Source organism: Dysidea avara, chromosome 9 (assembly GCF_963678975.1).
Source record: "Dysidea avara chromosome 9, odDysAvar1.4, whole genome shotgun sequence".
Lineage (NCBI taxonomy): Eukaryota > Metazoa > Porifera > Demospongiae > Dictyoceratida > Dysideidae > Dysidea > Dysidea avara.
In genome coordinates, this window is record NC_089280.1 from 13,737,657 (window position 1) to 13,763,338 (window position 25,682).

The following is a 25,682-nucleotide window of genomic DNA, read 5'->3' on the forward strand; positions in this document are numbered from 1 at the left end:
ACTCATGTGATCTACTGTCATCACGTGGATGGTTTTTGTACTTGTGCCGAGGGGCGACCTGTGCTGAAATTTAATAGCCCTGTGAGATGCAGCCCAGATAAGCAGTGGCAATGTTGTGCGATGTTTTCAGTATCAGCATAGGTAAGCGATGTGCGAGTGCTCTGTGTGACATCATGATCTATGGTTGGGATGGGCTGGTCGATATGACCTCGGATATGACATGTACTCGGACACGTGGAGTTTAGTCTCGCGTAGGCAAACCACTTTTTCTTCATTTGTATTGGGAAGAATGAATTAAAATAAGTGCAGTAAAATTGAACAGGTGGCTGGTCGCAGCCGGATACTAACTATATCAATACTGTTTAATAGTGAGTGCATGCCTGCAAACTACTGAACAAAACATAAATTTACGTACGTACCTAAAAAAACTGTTGGCATGCATGCAGCATAGATTTATACATCTGTACATGTGTAACAATTCTTTAGCTACAGATTTCATATAGTTTTCTGTCCTAGCTGCTTGCGTCATGTCTGCATGGGGACCCACATTGAAGGTCATTAACATCATTATTGCTCCAAAATAATTTCCTGTGCTGTTGTTATTATGAAGAGCCTTTCATTTTTCATTGCTAAACCTAGAAAAAATAGTTCTGGTGGTTGCTAGCTAGTTCTGGTTGTTGCTAGTATTACCTCACAGAAAGCTAGGAATCCTCTCAACCCAGAGAGAAATGACTTGCAAGATTCTTACAAGTAAGTAACAAGAAAAGTTCCCTTTTCTGTGCAAGGATCTTGCAGTAGTGCAAATCTTACAAAAAGCCACTTTTCCAGATATATACTCTAATAGAACACTCTCACCTGCACCAAATATTGGGTGTGCAACTGCAATCTCATTTGGAGTGACTTAAACTGGCTATAGTGAGCTTATAATATGTAAGCTGCATCCATGTGTATGTGTGTCACTGTGATGTTGATTTATCCTACACAGCAGTGTGAGCTGCAATCATCATGTCACACAATGATGATGAGGTGAAGGATTATGGTACGATTAATGTTAATGGTAATCTCACTGAACTGAGTGGTGAAGTTGGGAGTAATGAGGATCATAAGAAGAACAATTCATTATCAACTGTTGTGAGATATTGTGGAGCTACTCTGTGTCTCACCTTAATAGTGTTGTCATGTGAGCTGATCTGTACTATTTGTGTTGTGTGTACCAATGTGTCATAGTGTGCTATTATTGCTGGTGGTAACTGTGTTGCATGTTAACTATAGGGGTTGCATTAGCAGAAGCAGTTCAAGATCTTGAAGTGGATTATCCTCATGTATGTGAGTCGTGTAATGTATAAATGTACATTATGTAATGGTGGTATAATGACAGGCTTATGGCAAATTCACTGGCATCCAGGCTACTTCTTTTTTCTTAAGTAGTGCATCAGCCTATTTACAGTTAAATGCATGTTTGTGTGCGTTTGTATGTCAGACTTTGGGTGCCCACACCTTCACCTGTGTGACACGATACAGCCTCCTGCGGTTTACTAGCCCTGTCCCAGGAGTTACCTATGCAGACTCATAGCACTTGAGTGGTGCATGGGTGTACATGTCCCAGTGCTGGTTCACTGGGTATGCTAGCATGGTAGCTGAAAGCTTTGTGTGTGTGTGTTGAGATGTCAACATTTGTACTAAATAGCTTTGTTCATTACAGCCTTATCTACTGGTTTACTGGATACACTCCTTCTACAGTTTGATGTACATTGTATGGAAGATTTGGAGGTATGTATTACTATTCATTCTTCCCTGGTCATGTTGCAAGAGAGAGCATGTCTGTTTTGTGTAGAATATTTCCTGGTGGTTACAAGTGTAATAGAGTCGGAGATGGACTGATTTCTCCCAGGTATAGAAAGTGTTATTGTACAGTATCACATACATACTGTAGTTGTGATTGCTGTATAAGGTCAACATCTTGCTGCCTGCTGGCAAAAGATGATCCAGTTGCTATTAAATAATGAACAACAGTTGATGATTAATCCTAATAGATCAAGTAGTCGTGTTTAGTATTTCATAGAAAGTCAGTTTGTATGGGTGGGAGCTACTTTACATTACTCTACATATATCCACAATGTTAATAATACAAGACAAGGATGTTTATGAAAGATACTGATAGTTTTAGTCATTAATTTTGCTATAGCTGTGTGCGTGTCAGGCGACTCAATTCTAGCATTTGGCTGGGTGCAGTGTTTCTTACTGTTATCAAACACATTTATATACAACACTTATAGGAGGATGCTGATTATCACTGGATACTTAAGCTTCATTTCATTAATATCATCTTATTTTTGGTACTTATCCTTATCAGGAACAAGGTAATTGTCAACATAAACACATCACTTAGTAGTCATACATATTGTGTTGTAGTGTTGCAGTAAACTCTTCTATTTACCAGTCATCCCCGGCAGTGGTATTTATGTTAGCCATTCCTCTACTAGGAGAAGTGATCACTTTAGTAAAAGTACGGGTGTACTGTAGTTTTCAATGAGGTCGATATACGTCTTGTTTGTACAGTTGATATCACTGATGATGTCAGTGGGTGGAGCTTGTGTGGTTGGGATATACTCTAACAGACATGATAGTAGTAATAACACTAATGGTGACTCCATACCAGCAGAGTGGAATATCACCAGTTTTGTTGCTAGCACTAGTACTGCTTCACATGACAAGACCACACCATTGGGTATAATGGTATGTTGTTTATATAAACAGTAGACATTGGGTAGCCTGTAGTTTGAATCCTGGGGTTAGAAGAATTTATCCCTTTCTTTATCCCATTTTCTCTTTCACCTTATTAGCTAGCTTAAGTAGTATCAGTGCTGGTCAATGTAAAAATGCCAATTGATTTTATGTATATAAAATTATATGCACCCATGTAAAGGAAATAGTATTCCCAAACACGTTGCTGTTAACTCATTGATGACAGGGACCACTAGCTGAATTGCATCATACTATATAGCTATCTATCCAATACACAGTAACCATACATGTTTATCTAATTACTTGCTATAAACTAAGTTTTTTGGCTACATTTAGCATCAACAGGATCACAGTCACCCTAATACAGTGCAATAGTCTAGCAGAACAACATAATCAAACATGTGGTTCGTATTACTTGTTTTACTGTTTTTATTACATGAGTCCCTACTTAAATTAATATGTATATATATAACTAAAAGTTTATTAAGAGCTGAAAATATAGGATATACTAGTGCTTTGTTCTCTCCTCGAGAGGTGAACTACAAGTAGATGTGTTGATACTGACTGATATATGACATACTTTTCTTTAGTACCTTCTTTTAGCTGTGTCAACATTCGCACTACTTCAAGTTAGTATTAAGAAGTTGTCGTCACCTCCAGGGGATCCAGCTGCTATACCAAACAGTTTACGAACTTTGGGACTAATGGGAGTCCATACCCTGTTGTGGATGTGGTATGTAATTTAAACCCAAATTAATGATTGTTTTATACTATACCTGTAATTGTGTTTAGGCCACCAATTTTTATTTTACATTATGCTGGAATTGAAGTGTTTAGTTGGCCATCACGATGTAAGTTATGTATTTTGTGTTTGTTTGTTGAAAGTACAGTACAGTGGAACCTCATTAATAGGCCATCTCTGGGGTGATTTTATTTATGTGATCGTCAGAGCATTTGCCTACAGTTTACTTGACACAGCCATTATGGCAATATGTATGTAGAAGAAATTAATTTTAAATAATTTATCAACATGTGAATGTAATTTATATGAATGGATTTTATGCGGACATTTAAGAATTTGAGAATTCACGTTTCTAAAATCATGGATCCATCATGGAAAGATCAAGTAATGAAGCAGTCGGGCAAAATAAAAATACTTTAATAGAACAGTCACTTAGTGGAAACTCCTTATCAAATTAATACTATATTACTTGTATTTACACTTCATGTGTATTACACAGACACTCTTATGTTGATGGCAGTGAGTGCTGGGGTGGAGGTAGTTAACACTGCTAGTGTTATCACTTGTATTGCACTGGTGTCTCCAATGTTCACCAGGTAATGTACTGCTTATCATGCACTTATATAATTGTTACGGGAGTACAGCTGTATGTGAGACTGACTGCAGGTGGTTACCAGTACAGAACATGTGCAGCAGTTTAATCCAGAATATGTCTAGAATCTGACACCATTTGCTGCACTTATTTTATTAGTATTGCCTACCATCTTTTTGCCACCAATGAGCATTGGATAGACAATGTGATTATACTCTAATAGAAGTCACATTAAATTAAATGCAATCAAGCGAAAGAGCATGTACTGTGATTGCATACTGTCACTTTGATAATTATAGAGAAACTTTACTTAGTGGCCACCTCTGTAATAAGGCCCCTTCAGTCCCAATCGTAACAGTTAATATGTGTTTCAGTTGGTGACTTCATTAATAAGCCCACCTCAGTATTGAGGACATAGTTTTGGTTCCATACAGTAGGTGCCCTATATGAGGTTTCACTGACAATCTAAGATGTCAGGCCAATGTGGCTTTATTTTACACAAATAAAGTTACAGCTATCATTAATTTTTATGTGTATAATATAAAGGTGTTCTTGCAAGATATCTTTTTATATTAACAATGGTGAATTCACTTTCTTTACAGTGTTGGAGCTATATTAGTTATCCCTGCTTCAGTGGTGTGGGACTACTTCAGTCATCACTATGTTGAGAATTATTTAGCTTACATTGGAACTGTAGCCATCATTGCAGGATTTGTAGGATTTGTGATATCAGAAGTTGTTGCAGACAGAAGGAAAAGACTCAACGAGATGATGGATTTACCACCAAGTATTATCACTAAAAGGCTAAACTTTGGGTGGATTTGATGAATACATCTCAAATGTGGTATAAGGGGGAGGACATTTAAAGCAATCACAAATAACAATTTCACAGCAGCAAGCTCATTGTTATGTATGTGAAACAGGCCTTTTCTATATTTATCATATGTACTAGTGCTGAAATGATTTTTTACTATTCGGTATGTTTGATTTGCTGACATACTATTCGAATATTCATTAGTACTGTGATCAGATGGATGAAGTCAACCCTGAAGTTTGAGATTATGAACAAAGTGACATATTAATTTGTAGTGAAAATTTCTGTTTTAGAAGAAATGAAATAGCTCTTGTGCTTTACCTTACTATCAACAAAGATTTCAGCGCTTCTTCATGCTTAAAGAATAATTGGTCAATTTGTTCGCAACCAATTCTGAATCGTTTCAGCACTCTCTTTCACCAATGTGCACTGCACTGGCTTAGGAAGGTTAATCTACAGTCCTGGGGTTCTTGTGTATGTATCAGGCAAAGCACCTGTGCCCGTGGTATCAATGCAGTGATCGTTACTGAGATCTACAATGCCACTCAACACATCAGCAATCATTAATCAAGGGGTGTTACGTAGGTACGTGCTGTAGGGAGATCTGCGACCGTGGTCAAAGTCTTGACCGGCCGAAATTTTGCTTTGACCTTTGACTAAGAGCCTTTTCCAATCTTTGACCAGTGACCTAGCGACGATATTTCAGTACTATTCGATTGTGGGTCAGAAATTTTTACCCTTGACCGTTGACTTGGCACGAATTTGGTGGCCTTGACCTTTGACTTACACTTTGACCGCGGTCGCAGATCTACCTACAATGAGTGCATGTGTGTCACCCCCTTGTTAGTGTAATGTGCTGTGTGGTGACTCCCTCAACAGATACCTATCTGCTATATAGGAAGTCTCTAACCATTTTAGTGAACCTCTCAGGAGGTCTGTTAGTAATTTTAATTGTCTTCAAAGGTTTTTACAACACACATAATTATTGGCTCACTAAAACGATTGGGTTGGGGGATTCCTGCAGTTAGCTACAGTTGTGTATCCAGCTAACAAATGCTAGACTACATGCTACATCATGTGTATCGGCTAGAGAAAAATTTCACGTTTACACTGTAAATTGAAATGTAGTCTGCAGTGTTGTGGTGGAATGTGACCTTATCGGCCTGGTGGAAAAAAGCGGTGCATGTCGAGCTCAAGCTTAGTATCCAGAAAAGCACTCCCGGGTATGAGAAATTTAATTAGTTTTGAATATCACGTGTCTCGTGTTTTATCGCTTCACGACCAGCCTGTGTGAAGAACTTGAGCCGATAGAGCTAGCTGTGTTTAACTAGTAGGTACGTGTTTGTCGGCTATTGTGTTAAAAATCGTTGTATAATAAAATTAGTGAACGGTGTACATACACCGCTGTTTCAGTCAGAGGTATTAATTTGACTGCAGAAATGTATGTATTGTCCGCCATTAAGGTTACGGGATACTGAGCGACTGTCAAACAAAAATTTTATTACGTAATTAAGGCGGGCTTGGTGTTGTTGTGTTGTGTATCAGCTGGTAACAGGCCTAAATTGTTGGGAGAATCATAGCATGCTGACTGGACAGGTACAAGGTACAAGAAAACACATGTAACAGTACAAGATAACATAGAAACAACACACTTAGCAACTGGCGCACCTGTAAGCGCATGCGTAGTTTTGCTGACTAATGGCGATATTTTCCTGAACCAAAAATCAGGACTGTCAAACTAGTTGTTGACATTTTGTATAAACAGACTACTAGTTTGGCTTCTTGTCTAGGTCCTGACGGAGCCTTTTGTTAGAAATAATGTTTCTAGTGCTTGTGATATCAATTAAAAAATATATTTTGTGACCACAGTGTCTTGCTTTAGGCCATATTGTAGTCATATTTCAGCAACTATACGCATTATTCACAAATCCTCTTGTCAGTCCCTCACAAGTGATGTTCTTCAAACCTTAGAATTGTTAGTAAGTTCTCGTGGCTCTTCATTGGTCTGATTTTTGGTTCATAGTTTTCACTAATTGACATGGGGATAACTCATGTTTCCATAACAACATTTGAATTTCAAGTCGATTAATGAGAAGTTAAGAATGCATAAATATTTGATAACAATGCATGAAGAAAAATCAAACCCCTAATCATGAAAAATGATTGGTAGTGTACATGTGGGGTTTACAGTATCCCGTAACCTTAATGTAACTGAGCTTGCCAGAGTAGAAATATATGACAGTGTTATTGTAGAAACTGCAGTTGATATGAAGGTGAAATTATTAATGATGAAAAAATTAATGCTGATCCTAATAGTGTTGGTAATGACATTCTTAATGAAGTCTTGTTTGATCTCTTTATAGTTTGACTACAACTTAAAATATCAGACTACAAGACATTACATGTTGTCACCTACGTCGATTGGTTTAATATTGAACAGCTCGTTATCATCATTACCAATTGCAAATAGGATTTTTGTCATCATGAATATGTCCTACCAGCATCCGACCTGGCTAGAAGTTGTTTAGGATATATTACACATGTGCTACTGGCTTGTAAAGGTTTTATGTTGGAATTGAATAGTAAAGAAGTACTGTAAAAGGTCAGTAGCATTGCAGTTAGTATCAAGAGTCTACCTAGTAACCTAACGGCAAGAGTTCATCTAAAGGGAACAGATGTAAAAGGGTTGTATTAGTCACAGTGAAGTGCAGGCTTTGTTTATGGATAATACCAAACAGAACAACATACTGTAGTCCATACATACGTACGTACCAGTCTTGTTAAATGGGGACCTGGTGGCCTGGTATCAACTGGGAAAGCAGCTCATCCTGCTGTAACATTAGTGGGTATCTGGTGTTAACTGGAAAGCAAATTCCCAACTATCCTTGTATTACTTAGCGGTGTTGGGGTCGCTGTGGCTATCCATGATACCTGTACAGTCCTGCGGTTCAGGATTTGTCTGCACAAGACTCAAGTGCCTGAGTGGAGCACAGGCATCCCAGTGCTGGTTCAATATAGCAATGAGTGTTGTTTTGCATAACTTTTTGCTTTGCGTGTGGGTGGGTGGGTGGGTAGGTGCATGATTCATAAGCAAAAAGTGGTACATACGTAACTTACCACATTGATCATATATATTTTCATTTAGAACATGTCTCACAAGAAACTAACTGAACCCAAACACTATGGGAGCACCAACAACACATATGAACATCTCACTGACATGAGTTATGATGATGATGATGATGATGATGATGATGATGATAGTAGTGAAGAAGATGATGAACTGGAGTTAAGGAAGTCCAAGACCTTGGTGATGATGAGATACCTGGGTGGTACCATTTGTCTTATTGCCATGGTGTTGTCATGTAAGTTGATGTGTCATTGTGTTTATTGTATTCTTGTGTCACACATACACTCTTTATGTACAATGTACCAGTGACTAGTATATTGGCGTTCACTGTATATAGACTCGCAATAACTTCCTTTTGGTAATGACTAAATTTTTATATGGGCGTGAAGCTCTTCAAATGCCTGAGATGGTGGGATAAGATGCGCTTTAATCAGAAGTTGAAATTTTCCCATACATTCATATACAGGAAGCCATTTAAGAGGAATCCTTTGAAGCAAGCAACTAGAGAAATTTGTGGTTGAAGCCCTACTGACATCTGGTATATATAATTACATAACACCTGTTCTTTTTCTTCAAATAAACACTCTGTACACCATGGAGAAGGTTGTGTTGGTATTCTAGAAGGCATTCTACAACATTTTAACTTGTTACAAATAAAAGTGTAAATTGCAAAAGTTTGATGACTTCCATAATGACATGCACTTATCTCATTATGCACCATCTAATTTATGGTTCCTTTGTGCTGTGTGGCTTGTTTTTGGTGAACAGGAATTTACTCGGAATTGATGGCTTTAAAATAGTAATTTTACTTACGAGTATCTTTGTTCTTGTTCTACTGTTTTACAGCTTGTTACAGCTTTAGTGTGCTTTCAGGTTGTTGAAATTTTCATGTACCTCTCAACTACACTATATACCGTACATATAAATATTGTTTGTGATTGAATTCTTTGCTGAGCACATATGCTACATACTGTATGTATGTAGTACAAATTACGACATAAAATTAACTGCCAACAGCCTTTGGGATAAAGGCAATGCTGAAAATGAAATGTCATTCATCATTTACATAATCTTTAGATTTGTCAACTATGTGTGTTGTAGATAGAAAAGGCTTTCATATTGATGTTACATTGTTATACCTATTGTACTTATTTAACCCTTTAAGGACCAAAAATTGTGTGCATAGTCTACCCTGAAAGCCCACACGTTTTATGATTATTGCGCATTTAGTGTTTTTAAAAAATATAATAAGTTTATAGCATTGACAAAGCCCCTACAAGTGCTCAATTGTATAACAAACTATACTAAAAGACTCGCCTGACAATAATAAACAACATTATCTAACTTACCAAAGCGTAGAACCAATGTCTTAAAAGCACTAAGGTGAGTTTCAAACACCTACACGTGATCGATTTCTTCGTGACACAATCAATAAAAACAGTCCGCCATTTTAGTTTTTTTAAACCGCATCACGTGATCTTGTATATCAAATTATTCGCCTCTAAATAGTGAGCACTCTGAGCTTTATTTGAAGTTAATACGATTAACACAGCCAAAGTTATGGAGCGATTTCTACAAGGTTAGTTTTATTGTTGTGTAAATATTACATGTTTGTACTTTGTTAGGAATTTTACACAGGCTTAGTTTTGCGTGATAAGTTGGCCTTATATATCAAAAGAATTGCCTATGAATGGCGAATACAATGGCCCCTGTTTCGATCTAATAGCTTCATTTGTTGCGGAGTTATAGCTCTTTGTTTACTGCCAATAATCTTGGACGTAATATTACGGTGCTGGTCTTTCGAGCAATACCTACTTTGGACGTAATATTACGGCAGCGGTCCTTAAAGGGTTAATAGTGTGGATCTCCCTCACCGCTAAATTTGTAGAGGCTCCAATCTACTGTATCTAAACTGCTATAACTTACACAGCATACCATATAATCCTATAAAACTATATATGTGACTGGATTTTGGAAAAACGATCCAAATCGCACATTAGAAGTTCTGAGATAAACGGTTTTAAAGAATTGAAGCCAGCATAACTCTCCAAGGATAGCAAGCACGCGTATGAAATTTACACAAAAGATGCATCAATCTGTTACCTTTCAAGCCACTTCCAGTACTTGTAGCTGCTTGTACAGTTTCCCGCCAAATAAGATAGAAAATCTGAGCAGTTGGACGAGCGAAGTAGTATCACGAGTGCTCACAAAGGGGTGGAGGCTGGGGGTGGCGGGGAGGGCAAGAGATAGACCTCAAAATGGAGGCAGACCACGATTGGAGTCCAGACACGAGATTACAGGGCTGTGCTGGCTCCTTAGTGGCTGATATGTAGCAAAATCAACAGAGAACACGTCTGGCCAACATTATAAGGCTGTCCACCAGTAAACTACTGACTCTTGCCAAGCCAGGTCCTTCACAAGGCCTGAAACCGCCATTTGAGTACTCCACACCACCCAGAAAAGACGTGTGTAAAAACCAGCCTCGTGTAGTTTGAGTAATACTGAGGGTCAAAACTTGTAGTACGATAGTGTAGCTATCCACTGGTGGTGTTAGTTTGATTTTGCCTGATGTGCGATTTGGATCGGTTCTGTAAAATCTGGTCACATATCAAATTACACGTTATAGAACAAGGAATTCGATTATGAAATTGCTGTTTACACAAGAGCAACCACAAATCCTTTAAAGTACAAAAATCGATCCAAGTGAAACCAAATGTAAAATTTCACTACTTTACTGGCTAGCACTGTGTATAATAGTACAATAAAAATCACTAACCTGTTTACAATTGAAGCAATTATCTCTAAGTCAGGTTTTCCAGCATCTGAGCAAGTGCGCATGCACATACAAGCACGAGGTCACTATTTCGAGACGTGCAAAAGTAGCAATACGCCACTCAAACGTATAATATCCTCTCCTTACCGTTTCTGTTTATTAGTAGTGCCATTATCACGTCGAAGAATTGTCTACAATGCTTGTTATCGACGTTCCGAAAGTACGCGATTGCATCGTCTATTACCACGCAATAGTGCACGAGAGACCGGTTATCCCTGTTACCGTTCACCTAAGGTCATGCTAAGCGCAGGGGCTACTAGAACGCTTGACTGAAGTTACACAGTGTTTAGAATGTGATGCTACAGGCGTTTATAATCGAAACCGCCATATGGCGGTTGTGGCAATGAGGGTTAAGGACCCCATGTGATTGCATATTTTTTGAATTCCTTTTATTACATAGCCAAATAAATCATCAACTGAAATTTCAGCCAGCACTACCAAGTGCTAGCAACAGGAAGATCAATTTGTACAGTGGTGATATGAAAAATAGCAAGGTCATATCTTCCTTCTCCTTGTAAGCACTGGCATGAAACAAAGATTTTTGAATGCCACTTACTTTGCGGAATATGATGATGCTAAGGTTTTGTACGTAGTTAGGATTTTCCTTCATCATACAAGTACTCAAAAAAATTACAATTTAGTGATTCATCCATTGTGTGTATTAACCTATTAACAGCTGTATCCTTCCCGGACTAGTGTGCGATTATTATGTAATCGCGGTTAAGTGTTTGTTATTAAAATAGGCGAGTTAAATCCTTCAAGTTGAAATCTATTGTACCTCTACTACCAAAAAGACACTACTATACATACATACATACATGGGGACAGGTGGAGATGACCCTTCGACTGTTTTATCCCAGGTGTGGCATGGTACACATGAGTACATAACACAACACTGCAAGAAGGATATAAATCATGGAGAAACCAGCTGTGAAAGGATCACATCATAAGTAACTGTATACAGTACGTTGCATTAAAATGTTCACCTTATATTGATGAGAGCTTGTATTGTAATGCTTCAGTAGATGACAGGATCATGAATGGTTATGCACATAGAGACAGCTTACAGTGCATAATTTATACTGAGACACTACAAGTTTTTGTAGGCATCAATGTAAGAATAGCCACAAATTCATGAAGGTAGCCCTACAAATTTGTGAAGGAGACCTACAAATTTGCACAAGTGAGCATAACTATTTAAACTTCACCTCATCCTCGTAATTACAGTTTCACGAAAGTATCATAAATGCTCATGACAAATTTGCAAACTTTTTTATGCAAGGTGCTGTAGTGTGTAAAGCACCTTTGTACATAGATGGTTAGTTGGGATTCCGTTGTTTGAGATGGCTTTTACTGAAGTGTATGATTACTGAAGTACCTGTATATATGATGAGATTCGGTGATTTGGCCAGTAGTCACCAGGAATTCAGCCATCACAATGGATTAATGCATTCTATAGTAATATTTAAGGCTGGGACAAAGCTTCGAATGTTTTGTGGGTTCGAAGGTTTCAAATTATAAAAGTATCCTTTGAAGCTTCGTAATGTACTCATAGTCTACAGAAGAATTACAGATAAACGGCATTATCTTAATTGCAACTGCTTATTCCTCTTGCGTGATCAATGTTTGTATCTTCGCGATTGATCTTCAAGTACCACACCCACATTTAAACCATCACAGTTTTATTAACTTGCTACCATAGTTGTAGCCTTGCAACACCTTATAAAGTGATAGATAATGCACGGAAAACATCCTTTTAGCCATTAATAGGTGTTTACCTATGGATGATTGCAGTATAGTGAACACGCCCATTTGCAATCAATCGATCGCATCATTCAGTACTGCTGGTATGCACTTTCCAAATGTATTAAATAGGATTAGAAAGATAAAACTCAAGAAGGATGTCTTTGTGCATAAATACAAGAAAAGCTGTAACTAGAAAACTAACACTGAAGCTTTGAATGTTTGAACATTGTATTAGCGAATGTTTGAAGGGTATATTTCAATACTTGTGTTGCCTAGTAAAATTATGCTTGCACTAACATGTCCACAGGATTCTTGCAGATCTGGTTTGTATGTGAGAAAACATTAGGCATAAATTACAGCTGTAGATAATACTTGTTTATATGTATCTGTACTTCTTCCACATTGACAATTTCAGACACCTTAGAATATTGCAATAGTTAATTGACAAGTAGTTAGCAAATTACACACCTGGAGTTTACTTGAATCTGGAAATGTTTGCATGAAATAAAATCTTGTCATAATCAAATTCACGAAAGCTTGTTGCAAACTACTGTTGTGAAAGCTGTATGGTGTTTGTGATTCTTGTGTAAATATTTTTCCTAATGGAAGTGGGTGACTACTGAAATTCTTTTCTTTGAGTATTACCAAATTACACATTTGGAGAAAGTTTGCTTTTGTGAACATTCCCTGTATATTTTAGTAATCAAACTGTCCAGCTTAGAGGACACTTCATCAAACATCTTGTGATCTTTAATTCCAAAACCTCAGTGTTGTATTTTGACATATTAGATGTACTGTATCACAGATCCCAGAGCCCTTATTTCATCATCCTACGGTACCGTTCAAATGCAGTGCCGTCTCGTGAGAGTGTGAGCATTAAAAACTTGCTATTTGTTTAAAAGGCATATACTCGTGAACGAAGGTGCCACTTCCTTTAATTAGCAAGTTATTAAAAGCTCACTTATTAAAGAGCATGGCACCCGTTTTGTTTGCAAGTGTATACTCACATCAGTCACATGGGTGTCACACCCCTTAATCAGGGAGTTTTTAATTGCTCGTACTCTCACAAGACGACGTTGCACTTGAGCAGTACCATATGTACCTTATGGCTAAGAATCAAGCACCATGTTATCCATATTTCTCGTGAATGTATCAGAATTGTTTTAAATTTCAAGCACCATGTTTAGTTGTACAATGACGTGTATTATAGGGTGGTGATGTGTGGCCAGCCTCCTCTATGCCCAGTTCTTTAGTATTTTTGAAGCATACGCTGTAATGATAACCATATGCTTCAAGGAGAAGGTTTTTGTGGGTAGTATACTGCAGGTTGAGTTTACAATGCAATATTTCATAGGCATAGAAATATGTTCTTCACAGCATTGTGTACACTGTACCTTTAAATTATTAGTACTGTTGCATACAGTACCTGGTTAACTGGACCTTTCTAAAATCAATGGTATATCATGTATGTATACTACCCACCAAATTACTGTACTTTGTAGAGTCTATAAGTTGCTAAGCCTACTGCATGGTATATAGTACCATCAATGGACTACAACAGTCTCACTACTTACGTACATGACAAAAGATATGTATTGTAGGGGTGACAATGGCAGAAAAAATTCAGGATCTTGAAGTTGATTACCCTCACGTATGTCTCAAGATATCCCACATACATACAGATTATTGAAGGATGTGAATTTTCTAACAGCTATGTGTAAAGACAGGATCATATTTAGGACTGCTCACAATATTGTCTTGTGTAGCCTATGAAATATTCATCCTTCAAAAATTTGAATGTACAGTACATGGTACTTGTTTTAGTAGAGCTGAAACAATGGAGTATAGTGTAGTGGGAGTTAGCAGTACCACTAGTGGGTAATGGCTGCGGCTGTAGAAGTTTCTTTTTTGTATATTATCCATATACGCTATTGCTTTTTTCCACCGTGTGAAAATTTAATGGGAGTTAGAATACATACAGTAGGAAGCATTGGAAGTACTTGTTTTATATTATCATTACTGATCAAGCCAGCTACTTGTTTTTCTGTGGGGTACTTCACTGCTTAAACTTGAGTTAGTCACAACAATCACATTTATAGTAACAGAAGTGTATCTGTTTGTTCTGTATTGTTTCAGCTCTTACATGTTCATTTTATCACTACTGCTGGATGGTGTATTGTTGTATTCATAACTTAATATTGCCTGCAGGATCACAGTTTTCCTGTAGTATCTTCAGACACAACACAGCTAAAATACATACAAAGTGTACAGTTATTAATTTTGTGTGACCATACTGTAATGTATGGGGTTATTGCTTCCAGTATAAGTACCCACCTAAAAATAAACAAACAAAAAAAAAGAAACAATCATTCCAGTGCATTTCCAGTACCATAAGATGTCCTGAAAAGCCATACAAAGGCTGGTATGTGTCTCTTGAGTGGCACTTTACTTTGCAGCAATTCAACCTAGATACTTTAGGTAAGACTGTAAAGGTATGTCTGTGACTGATGGAAAGGTAGTAGCCACCTTGCGCTGCTTATAGGTTCAAACCCTGAATTCCAAGGCGGCTTCGTTGACAACTTCTTCAACTTTAATACCTTTGGTTGCCATCTCTGCTTGCTGGTACAGCATAAATGCTCACATGTGCCAGGATCCATCAGAACAACTTTGGTACTGGAAATGTATATTTTGGCACGGGTCCTTGTACTGAAAGTGATAAGCCTCTACACCTCTGATTGGTCAGAAATAAGAACCATGTATGGCCCAAAACTCCAGCATTGTCACCATACCCTACCTAACACAGTGGGTGGGGTCTGGGTACAAGACTAGTGGATTGAGTGATTAGAAAATTTCAGCAAAAAGTTATTTGAGTTTACTACAAATAGTTACATGTATATAATCCATGTTATGTAATAATTCACATGGTACAGAACACCATCCAGCATTATTTGTTCACTATGATAAATCTGAAACTTGTGTACAATGAACATAACGACGGGTAGGTAATGAGCCTAAATCATCTACAAAATTTCAAAGATAGATCTTTCTCCACAAAATTCAAAATTAGAAAATCCTTAATTTTAGATTCCATAAAATTCCATGAAAATCCTATTACATCCATTTGATCATCAACCTTCATCTTTCAAATGTACAAAATTTCAGGCAATATTTTGTCTTTCAGAAATAATTTCAGAAGTGACCCTATGAAATTTCTGGTCATTACCTTCCCCTCGGAACAAAAATTGTTGTACAGTGTATTTTGTATGTAAACTTTTAAGTAAAGAGTAATTGACAAGTGCACCATTCTTGTCACGTAATGGGTGTGGCCACATAACCATGTGTAAACAAATTATTTCCCTGAGCTGAAATGGTTATTATGTTTTACAGAAATACTTTTATCTCGGTATTCAATGAGTTACATGTATTTGTTACACGTTACTGTATAGTCAAGATAATAATAAATTAAATCTTGGTTACTGGACCACATGTACATAGTGACATCATCACATTGCGGCTTAGCTTTATTAGACTATCTGTTTTGGTAGCATAGTTGTTATTTTACAGTATTTCTTTCATATTTCTAATTAGGGCTTTGTAGCTACTTAGCCATGTGTATTTGTATACTTGCAGAATTATTTTATCTGTTTGGAGTGATAATTCAGTATGCGCTCCATTCTATTAATAATGTGCTTATTTGTCATTGTCCATACTTACTATTTAATTTTTAGGTCCTGTCATGAATTACATTGTATGTATATGCCACATACGCGTAACCACACAGGCACATACAGTGTACACACATGCGCACACACAATACACTACGCACAGTACACACACACACACTACACTGCACACACACTACACACACTCACACTACACTACACTACACTACACTACACACACACACATTACCATTGTATCTGATACACATTGTGATAACACTGTCATGTTGTTACTGGTGTTTGCTCACATTGCTAAAATGAGTTAGTTCATTATTTTATTCCAGCCTTATATGTTAGTCTACTGGGTTCACTCATTTTACAGTTTGATGTATGTAGTGTGGAAGATTTGGAGGTAAGCATATCACATGATGGTCTGTTTACTTTGTGAAGTGTATTTTGTGCTTAGAATATTTCCTGGTGGTTACCAGTGTAACAAAGCTGGGGATGGATTAGTTTCTCCCAAGTAAGTGGTGATTTACCTTGTGGCTGGGCATATGTGTGTGTGCAGGACTATGTGTGTGATTTGTACATTGCATACACTTGTATTAGTTATTATGTGTTTTTTTCTGCTGTGTAGGAAAATGTTCTTTGTTAGTGGATATATTAGTCTTGTATCATTGATATCAGCTTATTTTTGGTATTTGTCATTACCTAGAACCAGGTACTGTGTGTGTTGTTAGTACTCCATGTGTATCCATGATATATACTTCACAAAGTTAAGTCTTCTCATACCACCTTGTTCCATAATATTGTTATAGTATGTACGCGTTGAGCTGAATCCTCAAAAACATTTAATAACTCATGAATGCAATTACGCATGATTTTGAAATTTGGCTCATTTGTAGTATATATCACTTGACTGCTAAAAATCTTTTTGCCCCAATGCCTGACACAGTGTTTACAATCAATCAATCAAAAATCTTTTATTTAACTGGTTACGACAGCATGTCCGTACCCTGTATACTTACTTAACATTGCCCCCCGTGCTGGGTTATTGTTTTTCTCGTCTTGTCGGCACCACACCCTCGCGTTCCAGCCCTTGGCGCACGTGACCTCGACAGGCTTGGGTGAGACACGTGGGCGTAGGTGCCCACTGTACCCAGCACTAGTCACAGTGTACTCTTTCCAACCCAGTACACCGGAAAACTAAGACCAAATTCTAGGGATGGGAGAGAGGTGGGCCAAAACTTCACACCACTCCTCGTGTCTCCTCGCTCTTTGCGCATGCGTGTTTCTAATTCTTCCGCACCCTCACACGTGACCCTTCCTCGTCTGCGTCGACATGCCCTCTACCTGTCGCTAGTGAAAACTCCGATCATCCAGTTAACCTGGGTTAAACTTCGTCTAACCCTCATCCCTGTATACTTACTTAACATTGCCCCCCATGCTGGGTTATCGTTTTTCTCGTCTCGTCAGCACCACACCCTTGCGTTCCAGCCCTTGGTGCACGTGACCTCGACAGGCTTGGGTGAGACACGTGGGCGTAGGTGCCCACTGTACCCAGAGGCTGAGCTGCCGCCCAACAGCTCAGACCTCACCCAAGCAAACGGGGGGTTTCTTTCCTCCATTAGCTACCCTTTTATATACTATGCTTATATTGTAACAACATAACATCACAACTCTACAATGTCTCCAAATTATAAAAACGATGTCAGTTCTACTCATCCTCTGGTCACTTGCTTTGTTGGACAAGGCTGTTTGCCACCGAGCATAGTTTCTCTTTGAATCCTGATATAAACTGTGTAGGTTGCACTTTCCCATCTCCCCAACGTTTTTATCAGCGAATCTGGAAGTCTACAGCGTGCTGCTGTTGTTGCTGCCCCAATCCGAAAACTGTGTCCTGCATACCTTTGAGCATCCACTCCTGCCTGCTGAAGTGCTCCCCGCATTGCTGTCACCAGTCTTTCCCATGTCAGAAAACGACTTCTTGTGAACCAAAAAAATGGGCCTTTGTCAGAACCTCTCTGTACCATGTATGCCAATATCGCTGACAACAGACATAAATCGCGGTCCGTTCTGCCTAGGTACACTGTCACACCTTTTCTAAATGGATCAGTCTTTGATGCCTTAATCTCCACTTCTAAGTGTTGTGGGTTAACAGTGCTATCTACCCTCACGTTTCCATACGACAAGTGAACTGTTTCATCATACTCACTGTCCTTCGGTACCACTATCTCCCCTGAGCGAAGGAATCCGAAGTAGCACATGCATACTGCTGCCCAGAGCATGACTGCTTTTTCCCGGTCTGTATCGTTTTCCCACACTTTTTTAAGGCTCTTAAAATCTCAGGGGTTATTGGTAGCCTTGTTTGTCTCTGTCCTGAAGCTGTCTTTTTCTTTAAGCCTTTTACCACGAATTCTAGCTGCGGCATTCCTGGCATATTCAGGTCCCCCAGCTCTAACGATATTTGGGTGTGTCTTGCTGCTGACAGATAGCTCTTTACTGTGCCTGCTGTTAACCCTTCCTTGTACAAGAATGCCACAAAGTATGTCAACACTGATTCTGTCATTGGAAAAGGGGTTAAACCTAAATTAGTACAAAATTCCATGTATCGCTTGCTCCCTGATTTATATGTTCTTTGCGTCGCTTTTGCTAGTCCTGATGAAAACAGCTTGTGAACAATCGGGACCAAGATGCCGACGTCCAGTCTGGTCGCTCCTTCAATAGCAGTTTCACCAGCTCCTCGGGGATGGCCTCCCCCTTGGATTCCACTTCTGGCATCTGCAATGAGAGGACACTCAAGTTATTGTGTGAAATTGCGTCTGCAAGTATGTTATCCTTCCCTGGCACATGCACTGCTCTCACCTCCATGCCAAACTGGGCTCGAATGAAGAACAAACAACGTAGTAAGTGCATAATCTTTTCTACCCTGCTGTATCCCGAATTGACAACGGCGACAGCCCCTTCGTTGTCGCAATGTACCAGTATCGATGACTGACGCCATTGCGGACCCCAAATCGCGCATGACATTATTATCGGTACCAGCTCCTTCAGTGTAATTCCATCCTCCCCCCATTCTTGTGGGGCCTCTGCATAAGTTTTTGACCACTCAGCTTGCAGCCATCGTTTGCCCCACACTGCCCCACAGCCAAAACTTCCTGACACGTCCATCCATATCTCAAAATCGGCTCGCCGTGGTCTGTACTCCCGTAGCATCGACACTCCATTCCATGTTCGCATGAATAACGTCCACCACATCAAGTCTGATCGTACCGGGACATTGAAGCGAATATGATGATGGGGCTGGGCTGTTCCGGCTAATTTTTGGTACAGATTCCGGAGAAATGTTTTTCCAGGTCTCACCACCTTACACGCATGAGCCAGTTTCTCCACTAATGACTCCAATTTCTTCTTTAAGCATGAATGTTTGTGCTCTTAGCCTGCGATTTTGCTCTGTGATTCTCGTACCTTCACTTGCGGCAGTCACACCTCCATTGCTATTGAGTTGATCTCGAAACCCAAAAACGTCAACCGGGCTGAGGGGCCTTCCAATTTGTTCAGTGCCACTGGCAAGCCAAATTCCTCGAAGGTGTTCAAGACAATCCCCAGTTGATTTGCGCACGCTGCGTACTCTGTACCACCTACCAATAGAAAATCGTCCAAATAATGGATTATGAAACTAACGCCCCGTTGATGCAGTACCCATTCCACCGCGTCTGCCAGGGCTGTAAATATCTTTGGGGCTGATCATAATCCAAAGGGCATTGTTGTGTCAATAAATACTTTTCCTTCCCATTGCATTCCTAATAGCCATCGATCGTCTGGATGGATCGGGACATTTCTGTAGGCCTGACTGACGTCTATCTTTGCCATCCATGCGTTGTACCCTTGATTCATTACTTCACGAGCGGCGTCCTCTACCTTGACGTAATGGAGGGAGCATAACTTTGTGCTTACTTCGTCGTTGATGCTAGACCCTTCTGGGGCAGACAGGTCCAATATGAGTCGCCACTTCCCTGACGTTCCTTTGGGAATCACCCCGAATTTGCTGACTTGTATCGAACCTGGAGGGAACATACAGTATGCCATTCAAAAGGGCCAATCACCCTGCCTGCAGTACACTCTGTCAATAGGTAATCTGACACCACGGATGGGTTTTGCTGTGCTGACCTCATGTTCTTCCCAGCAAGCTTACATTGGTGGCTGTAGTCATACCCTATTTGGAATCCGTCCTGGATGCCGCTAACAATGTAATCCCTGAACCGGTGGTCTGGGTGACGTGTGAGTGCTCATGCCCACATCTCCCACTTCAGCGGTGTAATCACTCCCATCATCCACATGGGCACTGCCCTGCTCCCCCCTTTTGGTCGGCAACCATCCAGTCGCTGCAGGTCCTCGATGTATCGGTATTCATCTGCAATAGACAGTTTTTCTTTATACGGTTGCTACCGCTCGCTACCCCGTAGCTCTTCCCTTATGTTTCCCGGTCCCCTGATCTATTATTGTCCGTCGACTGTGCCGCTCATCTCGACCCACAATAGCCTTCGTTGCCCTGTTGCTGGTTGGCGGTTTTCCCTTTTTTTTAAAAAAATAATTAATATTATTTGCATTATTTCTTTTTAAAATCAAATTGGCTGTCCTAACTTTGTCAAGTTCCACACTTCCTTAGGGTGTTGGCCAACCCTGTCTGTTACTCTTCATCCTGCTACCTGGTGCAGGGGCGTAGGGAGGGGGGGTTCCGGGGAGTTCAGGAATCCCCCCTGTAAAATTTAGACTTCTGCAAGCAGGATTCTGACACCATTTAGTGTGGCAGGACAAAATGAGTGAGCAGTGTAGTGTAATGGCACAGCACAACAATTGATAAAACTTACATTCATCTCTCAGGGAAGGATTTCATGAGCCCTCTTCAAAACTTGTTAAAAAGATCGATATACTCTAATAGAGCAGTCAGGTATATACTCTAATAGAACATGCATGTAAATATCCATGTCCATATGAAGTTTTCAGACATTCCAACATTAAATGCAAAACTTAGCATGACCTTATACTGCTATAGCTTTGGTGTGCAGTGTTTAAAGATATAGAGCTCTAGTAATTTATCACTTGTGTTATGCAAAATGAATCCATGCTATGCATGCATATTTGTATAGTTATATTGTTTTGATTGTCATTTGTATCAGTGGATTCATGGCTCCTATACCACAGTGAGATATAACCATCACTTACAGATTACTATATATATGTGTCTCTATGTGTTATGCTGTCTGTTTCTACTAGGTGGCTTTATCTAGTACTACCTTCATCCCAGGGGCATCATAATTAATTTAAAGCTTCTTCAAAACAAAAGGCCTTTAGATCACTTGTGATTCCTATTCTGGATTATGCAAGTACTGTGTGGAATCCACACACTCATAAAAACTCCATTGCCCTTGAACGAGTACAAAACCATGGTTCTCGCTGGATTTGTGGTAGCAGATTTTGTCCTAGGACCTATAAATGGTCTAAATCATCTGAGGAATGCTGTACAGAGCTATCATGGCCATCTCTTTCCACCCGACGTAAACATCTGTCATTGACAATTATCTATGATATTCTTCACCATCATATATCTCTAAAGTTTAGCAATTACTTCACTTTTTCTTCTGCTGCCTCTACCAGATCACACTCATTGTCTATTCTATGCAAGCAGTCCTCCATAAACTCTTACCATTACTCCTTTTTTGTGAACAGTGTTTTTTGGTGGAACTCCATTCCATTTGACATTCTGTCAACTACACGCCGCACTACTTTTAGGTGAATGTTATACAATTTTTGTTTCTGATTAAGTCATGTATGTTTTTAATGTAGGCTTTTATTTCAATGTACTGTTGTAATGTATCCTTAGTTGTTTGGTTTTGTATTGTATTGTTTTTGTAGGTGGTACTCATATAGGCATATTTGCCTTTTGTATTCACCTTACCTTTTGGTTAAACTAATAAAAATAAAATAAATAAATAATGTACTTTTTGCATAAAATATAGCAATTTGCTGAGTTTTGATTTATTAAAATATTGAAAGTCTTTCAGCGGCTGGGGGCTGTGCCCCCAGACCCCTGCTTCTAGTCACTCAATGCTGGTGCTGGAACCCCCCTTCAAAAAATCCTGGCTATGCCGCTGTGGTGGTCCCAGGGTTCACGGAGCCCATTGGCAAGATGTGGCTGGGTGATTTCCCACACAAGTGGCATACATGTGTATGGCGACACATTGGGTACCAACACCTGTTTTCATTCCAGGATTTGCAGACCTCTCCCGATGGTGGTAACTGCCACCATCCCGGTCTGTTGTAACCTGCTGTTGGTGGTCCTGGACTTGTAGTTCCGTTGTCCCTCCCCCGTAGTGCGCACTCTCTTGTGGAGTGAGCACTTGACATACACAGTTCACACCCCAGGCCTGATGGTGCCTCTCCTGAGTAACAGGACTCATGTAGAGTGCTGTTCACCTCTGACCACCGGCAGTTCCCTGACGCCGCTGCCTGTCTACGAAACGTGGCATCGTATAACACCCAGGTCTTCCCTCGAAAACGTTTTGCTTGCCCAACGATCTCCAGCATGTACGCTATCAACTCCGGGATAGACTCAGGGTAGCTTGGAGCCAGTACTGACACATATATCCCGAAGCATTGTAGTTTGTCCACGACTGTGGTTCTTCTATTTCCTGATCTCCCATCTTCCGCTCCTCCAAACAACTGGACTTCTGGTAGCAGTTCTGCCATGTCGATATATTCCCACTGGAGAATACGTTGTGCCAGTTTGTAGGACACCGGTGACAAGCCGGCCCCAACATATACTCCCCCCATTGCCTCCTTTCCTGACTCTGCTCCAGTTCCTGTCTTTGTGACCTTGGATTGGTTGAGGAGGTTACTCAGGTTTAGTTGGGGATCTGGTGGCGTCCCACCTGTCTGCTTCGGGTCATCGCTCTGCGTCGTTCCTATGTTAGTCATCGGGATTCCCTGGAGGTCTGACAAATTGGGGCATACTCCCAGTGGACCTAGTAAGCAAAACACAAGGGTATTTTTAAATACATGAAACTCACACACGTGGCTTGGACCCGGGTGCCGCCCTTTTAATCCCTCTTATATGCCTCCTCGACCCAGCCGCTTCGTTTCGACCCGAGGCTGTTTGGTCCGCCCTCTTATTAGCCCCCCGCCTATTTGGCATATTCGATCGAAGAACACTACTGTGTTCGTCATCCCTGATTCGCAAGGACTACAGGGAGAACCCTTTACTGGTGGGGGCTATGTCTCACCTGTGTTGCTCGGTATTGCCGTGCTCGTTGTGGGACCTTGCTCCTGAGTGGCCTTCCTCAGTGTTCTTTCCAGGATTTTCTCAATTGACGACTCCAGTTCATCTACCTGGATCATCTTCGCCGGTGGTTCAAGGGAGTCTTTGTCCTTCTCAGACTGGTCTTTGCTCGTGTTAGGGTTGTTGCCTGGCGTAGCCATTCTATAACCGTATTCTCTACTTTCACCAAAGCTTCACACCACTCCTCATGTCTCCTCGCTCTTTGCGTATGCGTGTTTCTAATTCTTCCGCACCCTCACACGTGACCCTTCCTCGTCTGCGTCGACATGTCCTCTACCTGTCGCTAGTGAAAACTCCAATCATCCAGTTAACCTGGGTTAAACTTCGTCTAACCCTCATCGTACATGGGAAGCCATAAAAGTGTGGTATCCATTGCAACTCTTTCCCAAACTTGTGATGGGTACATGTGTCTGTTGTAGACACTTTTACCATCACCACTAATCATCTGGTTGGCTGAAATGTTAATTCACTTGGGAAAAATCAACTTTTCATTTTAGCTGTTTTAGGATCCAGCTCAAACTTGTACTACTACAGAACCCTTATCCAATACACTCAAACTAGCATCATGTAATACAGTGTAGCTCATTAATTTTTTAAAGAATTGTTGTAAGGTAAAAATCATTACAATTTGTTGTCATTGCAAAATTTCTTACATTATATACAGGGTAGTAATTAGAGATGTACCGATCTAGTATTGGATCGGTGCCGATCTCAACAATTTGAGCAAAATCGGTGAACCGATTTTCTGTTGAAGCCACCGATTCATGATACCGATCTTTCTTATCACCATTTCTTCAAACATACTAGACTTCTTCTATCATTTCTATGCTCCATTTACGAAATAAGCTAAAGTATAGTGTCATTGTATTGCCTGGTGCTCATTGAGGTCCTTGGCAGAAAACAATGAATGGTGCTACACCATACTCAAATAGACTAAACTATTAGAATCTCTACTACAACAGCCTATGGGCAAGGCATGCATTAAAATATTTGTGGGTGCTGTCATTGCTGATTGTCTGGGTGGTGTAATTGAGGCCACACCACCATTGGTATTGACTCTAGTAACAATGCTGTGATCATCATTCAGCTAACAATGGGCCAGTTAGCTTAGTCTGAGATTATAAAATGCTATAAGCAAGATCAGTCATCATATTAGATAATTGATGTCAGATCAGTGCAATATCGGTAGGATCGGTAATAAATTTCCTAGATTGGATTGGTATCGGTAAAGCTCAGAAAAGTTGAATCGGTACATCTCTAGTAGCAATATTGCTGTTTCAAATAGTGTTCCACCGATAATCGGATCAGTATCGAGTCAGAGCTGATATTGGGCATTTTGGCATCAATTGGTATCGGTTATTTAGGTATTCCAATACCAATTAGTAGCCACTTGTGCCAATCGTCATCATCATAACTATCATCATAAATGCTATGCTAGCAAAACATGGGGTATGACAGGTTAGTGTTGAGCATTATCCTAGTATAAATGGTGCAGGAATTGCATTGAGCAACTGCTACTTACTATGTTTGCATGAAAAAGATCAAAATACTCTAATAGAACAGTCACTGTATTCTAATAGAACAGTCACACATAATAACTGATTAATCACTAATTTGAGAGGTGTGTAAATTGTAGTGCTGTTCACTTTCACCAAATAACTGATTAATCGATCGAAGATTCCTAAAACTTCAATAACTGGTGATAAATATTAAATAACCAATAATCGGCTCCCAGTTATTTCACTCAAATACATACTAACTTTGAGTGCTGAACATGCCAATCACTGTAATTCGGTGACTGGGTCTTGGTATAATGCATTTTATTGTGTATTAATAATTACCTACTTTACTTAAGTCCATGTGTATGTGTGATTAAAGTACTAATTCTTGCAGAAAATGTCAATCACACAAGCACATGTGCTCCATAAAGAAATATTTACTGATTTAAAAACCATGTCTAAATAGTGGAATTTAACTGCGGCATTAACTGATTATCGTCAATTATTGGTGACCTTTACACCAGTGATCAAATTTTGTAGATGCACAGCTCTAGTAAATTGTATGGCAATTATTGGTATT

At 39.7% G+C, this 25,682-nt stretch overlaps 2 protein-coding genes across 6 annotated transcripts in view; both read left to right on the forward strand.

The window, feature by feature from the left end:
• Nucleotide 1: 1 nt before the first annotated feature.
• LOC136267761 (uncharacterized) lies at nucleotides 2-5,066 on the forward strand. Of its 2 annotated transcripts, XM_066062925.1 has the most exons (12): nucleotides 2-141; nucleotides 986-1,180; nucleotides 1,273-1,322; nucleotides 1,703-1,770; nucleotides 1,835-1,891; nucleotides 2,277-2,360; nucleotides 2,413-2,506; nucleotides 2,560-2,736; nucleotides 3,336-3,478; nucleotides 3,538-3,596; nucleotides 3,987-4,083; nucleotides 4,682-5,066. In XM_066062925.1, exons 2-12 carry the CDS (start codon nucleotides 1,006-1,008, stop codon nucleotides 4,902-4,904), a joined length of 1,227 nt encoding a protein of 408 aa, XP_065918997.1. In that variant the 5' UTR covers nucleotides 2-141; nucleotides 986-1,005; the 3' UTR covers nucleotides 4,905-5,066. The 2 variants fall into 2 exon arrangements, with proteins under 2 accessions (XP_065918997.1, XP_065918998.1); XM_066062926.1 differs by lacking the exon at nucleotides 2-141 and having other exon boundaries at nucleotides 1,144-1,180; nucleotides 1,273-1,326.
• Nucleotides 5,067-6,070: 1,004 nt separating this feature from the next.
• Nucleotides 6,071-25,682, forward strand: part of LOC136265684 (uncharacterized) — a 29,895-nt gene continuing 10,283 nt past the window's right edge. Inside the window, exons 1-7 of one of the 4 annotated variants that reach the window (XM_066060581.1) lie at nucleotides 6,113-6,227; nucleotides 7,257-7,495; nucleotides 8,039-8,258; nucleotides 14,204-14,253; nucleotides 16,609-16,676; nucleotides 16,731-16,787; nucleotides 16,902-16,985. In XM_066060581.1, coding sequence (XP_065916653.1) covers nucleotides 8,042-8,258; nucleotides 14,204-14,253; nucleotides 16,609-16,676; nucleotides 16,731-16,787; nucleotides 16,902-16,985 — 476 coding nt within the window. In that variant the 5' untranslated portion in view covers nucleotides 6,113-6,227; nucleotides 7,257-7,495; nucleotides 8,039-8,041. Of the gene's footprint in view, nucleotides 6,228-6,373; nucleotides 6,497-7,256; nucleotides 7,496-8,038; nucleotides 8,259-14,203; nucleotides 14,254-16,608; nucleotides 16,677-16,730; nucleotides 16,788-16,901; nucleotides 16,986-25,682 lie in introns of those variants that run through there. The other 3 variants (XM_066060579.1, XM_066060580.1, XM_066060582.1) reach the window with 3 other exon arrangements.

Bases quoted from the DNA above. Each gene is read 5' to 3' on its own strand.
- LOC136267761 (XM_066062925.1), top strand. From the start codon at position 1,006: ATGTCACACAATGATGATGAGGTGAAGGATTATGGTACGATTAATGTT. The intron at 1,892-2,276 runs GTATAGAAAGTG...CAACACTTATAG, and splicing joins GATGGACTGATTTCTCCCAG to GAGGATGCTGATTATCACTG. The intron at 2,507-2,559 runs GTACGGGTGTAC...TTGTTTGTACAG, and splicing joins AAGTGATCACTTTAGTAAAA to TTGATATCACTGATGATGTC.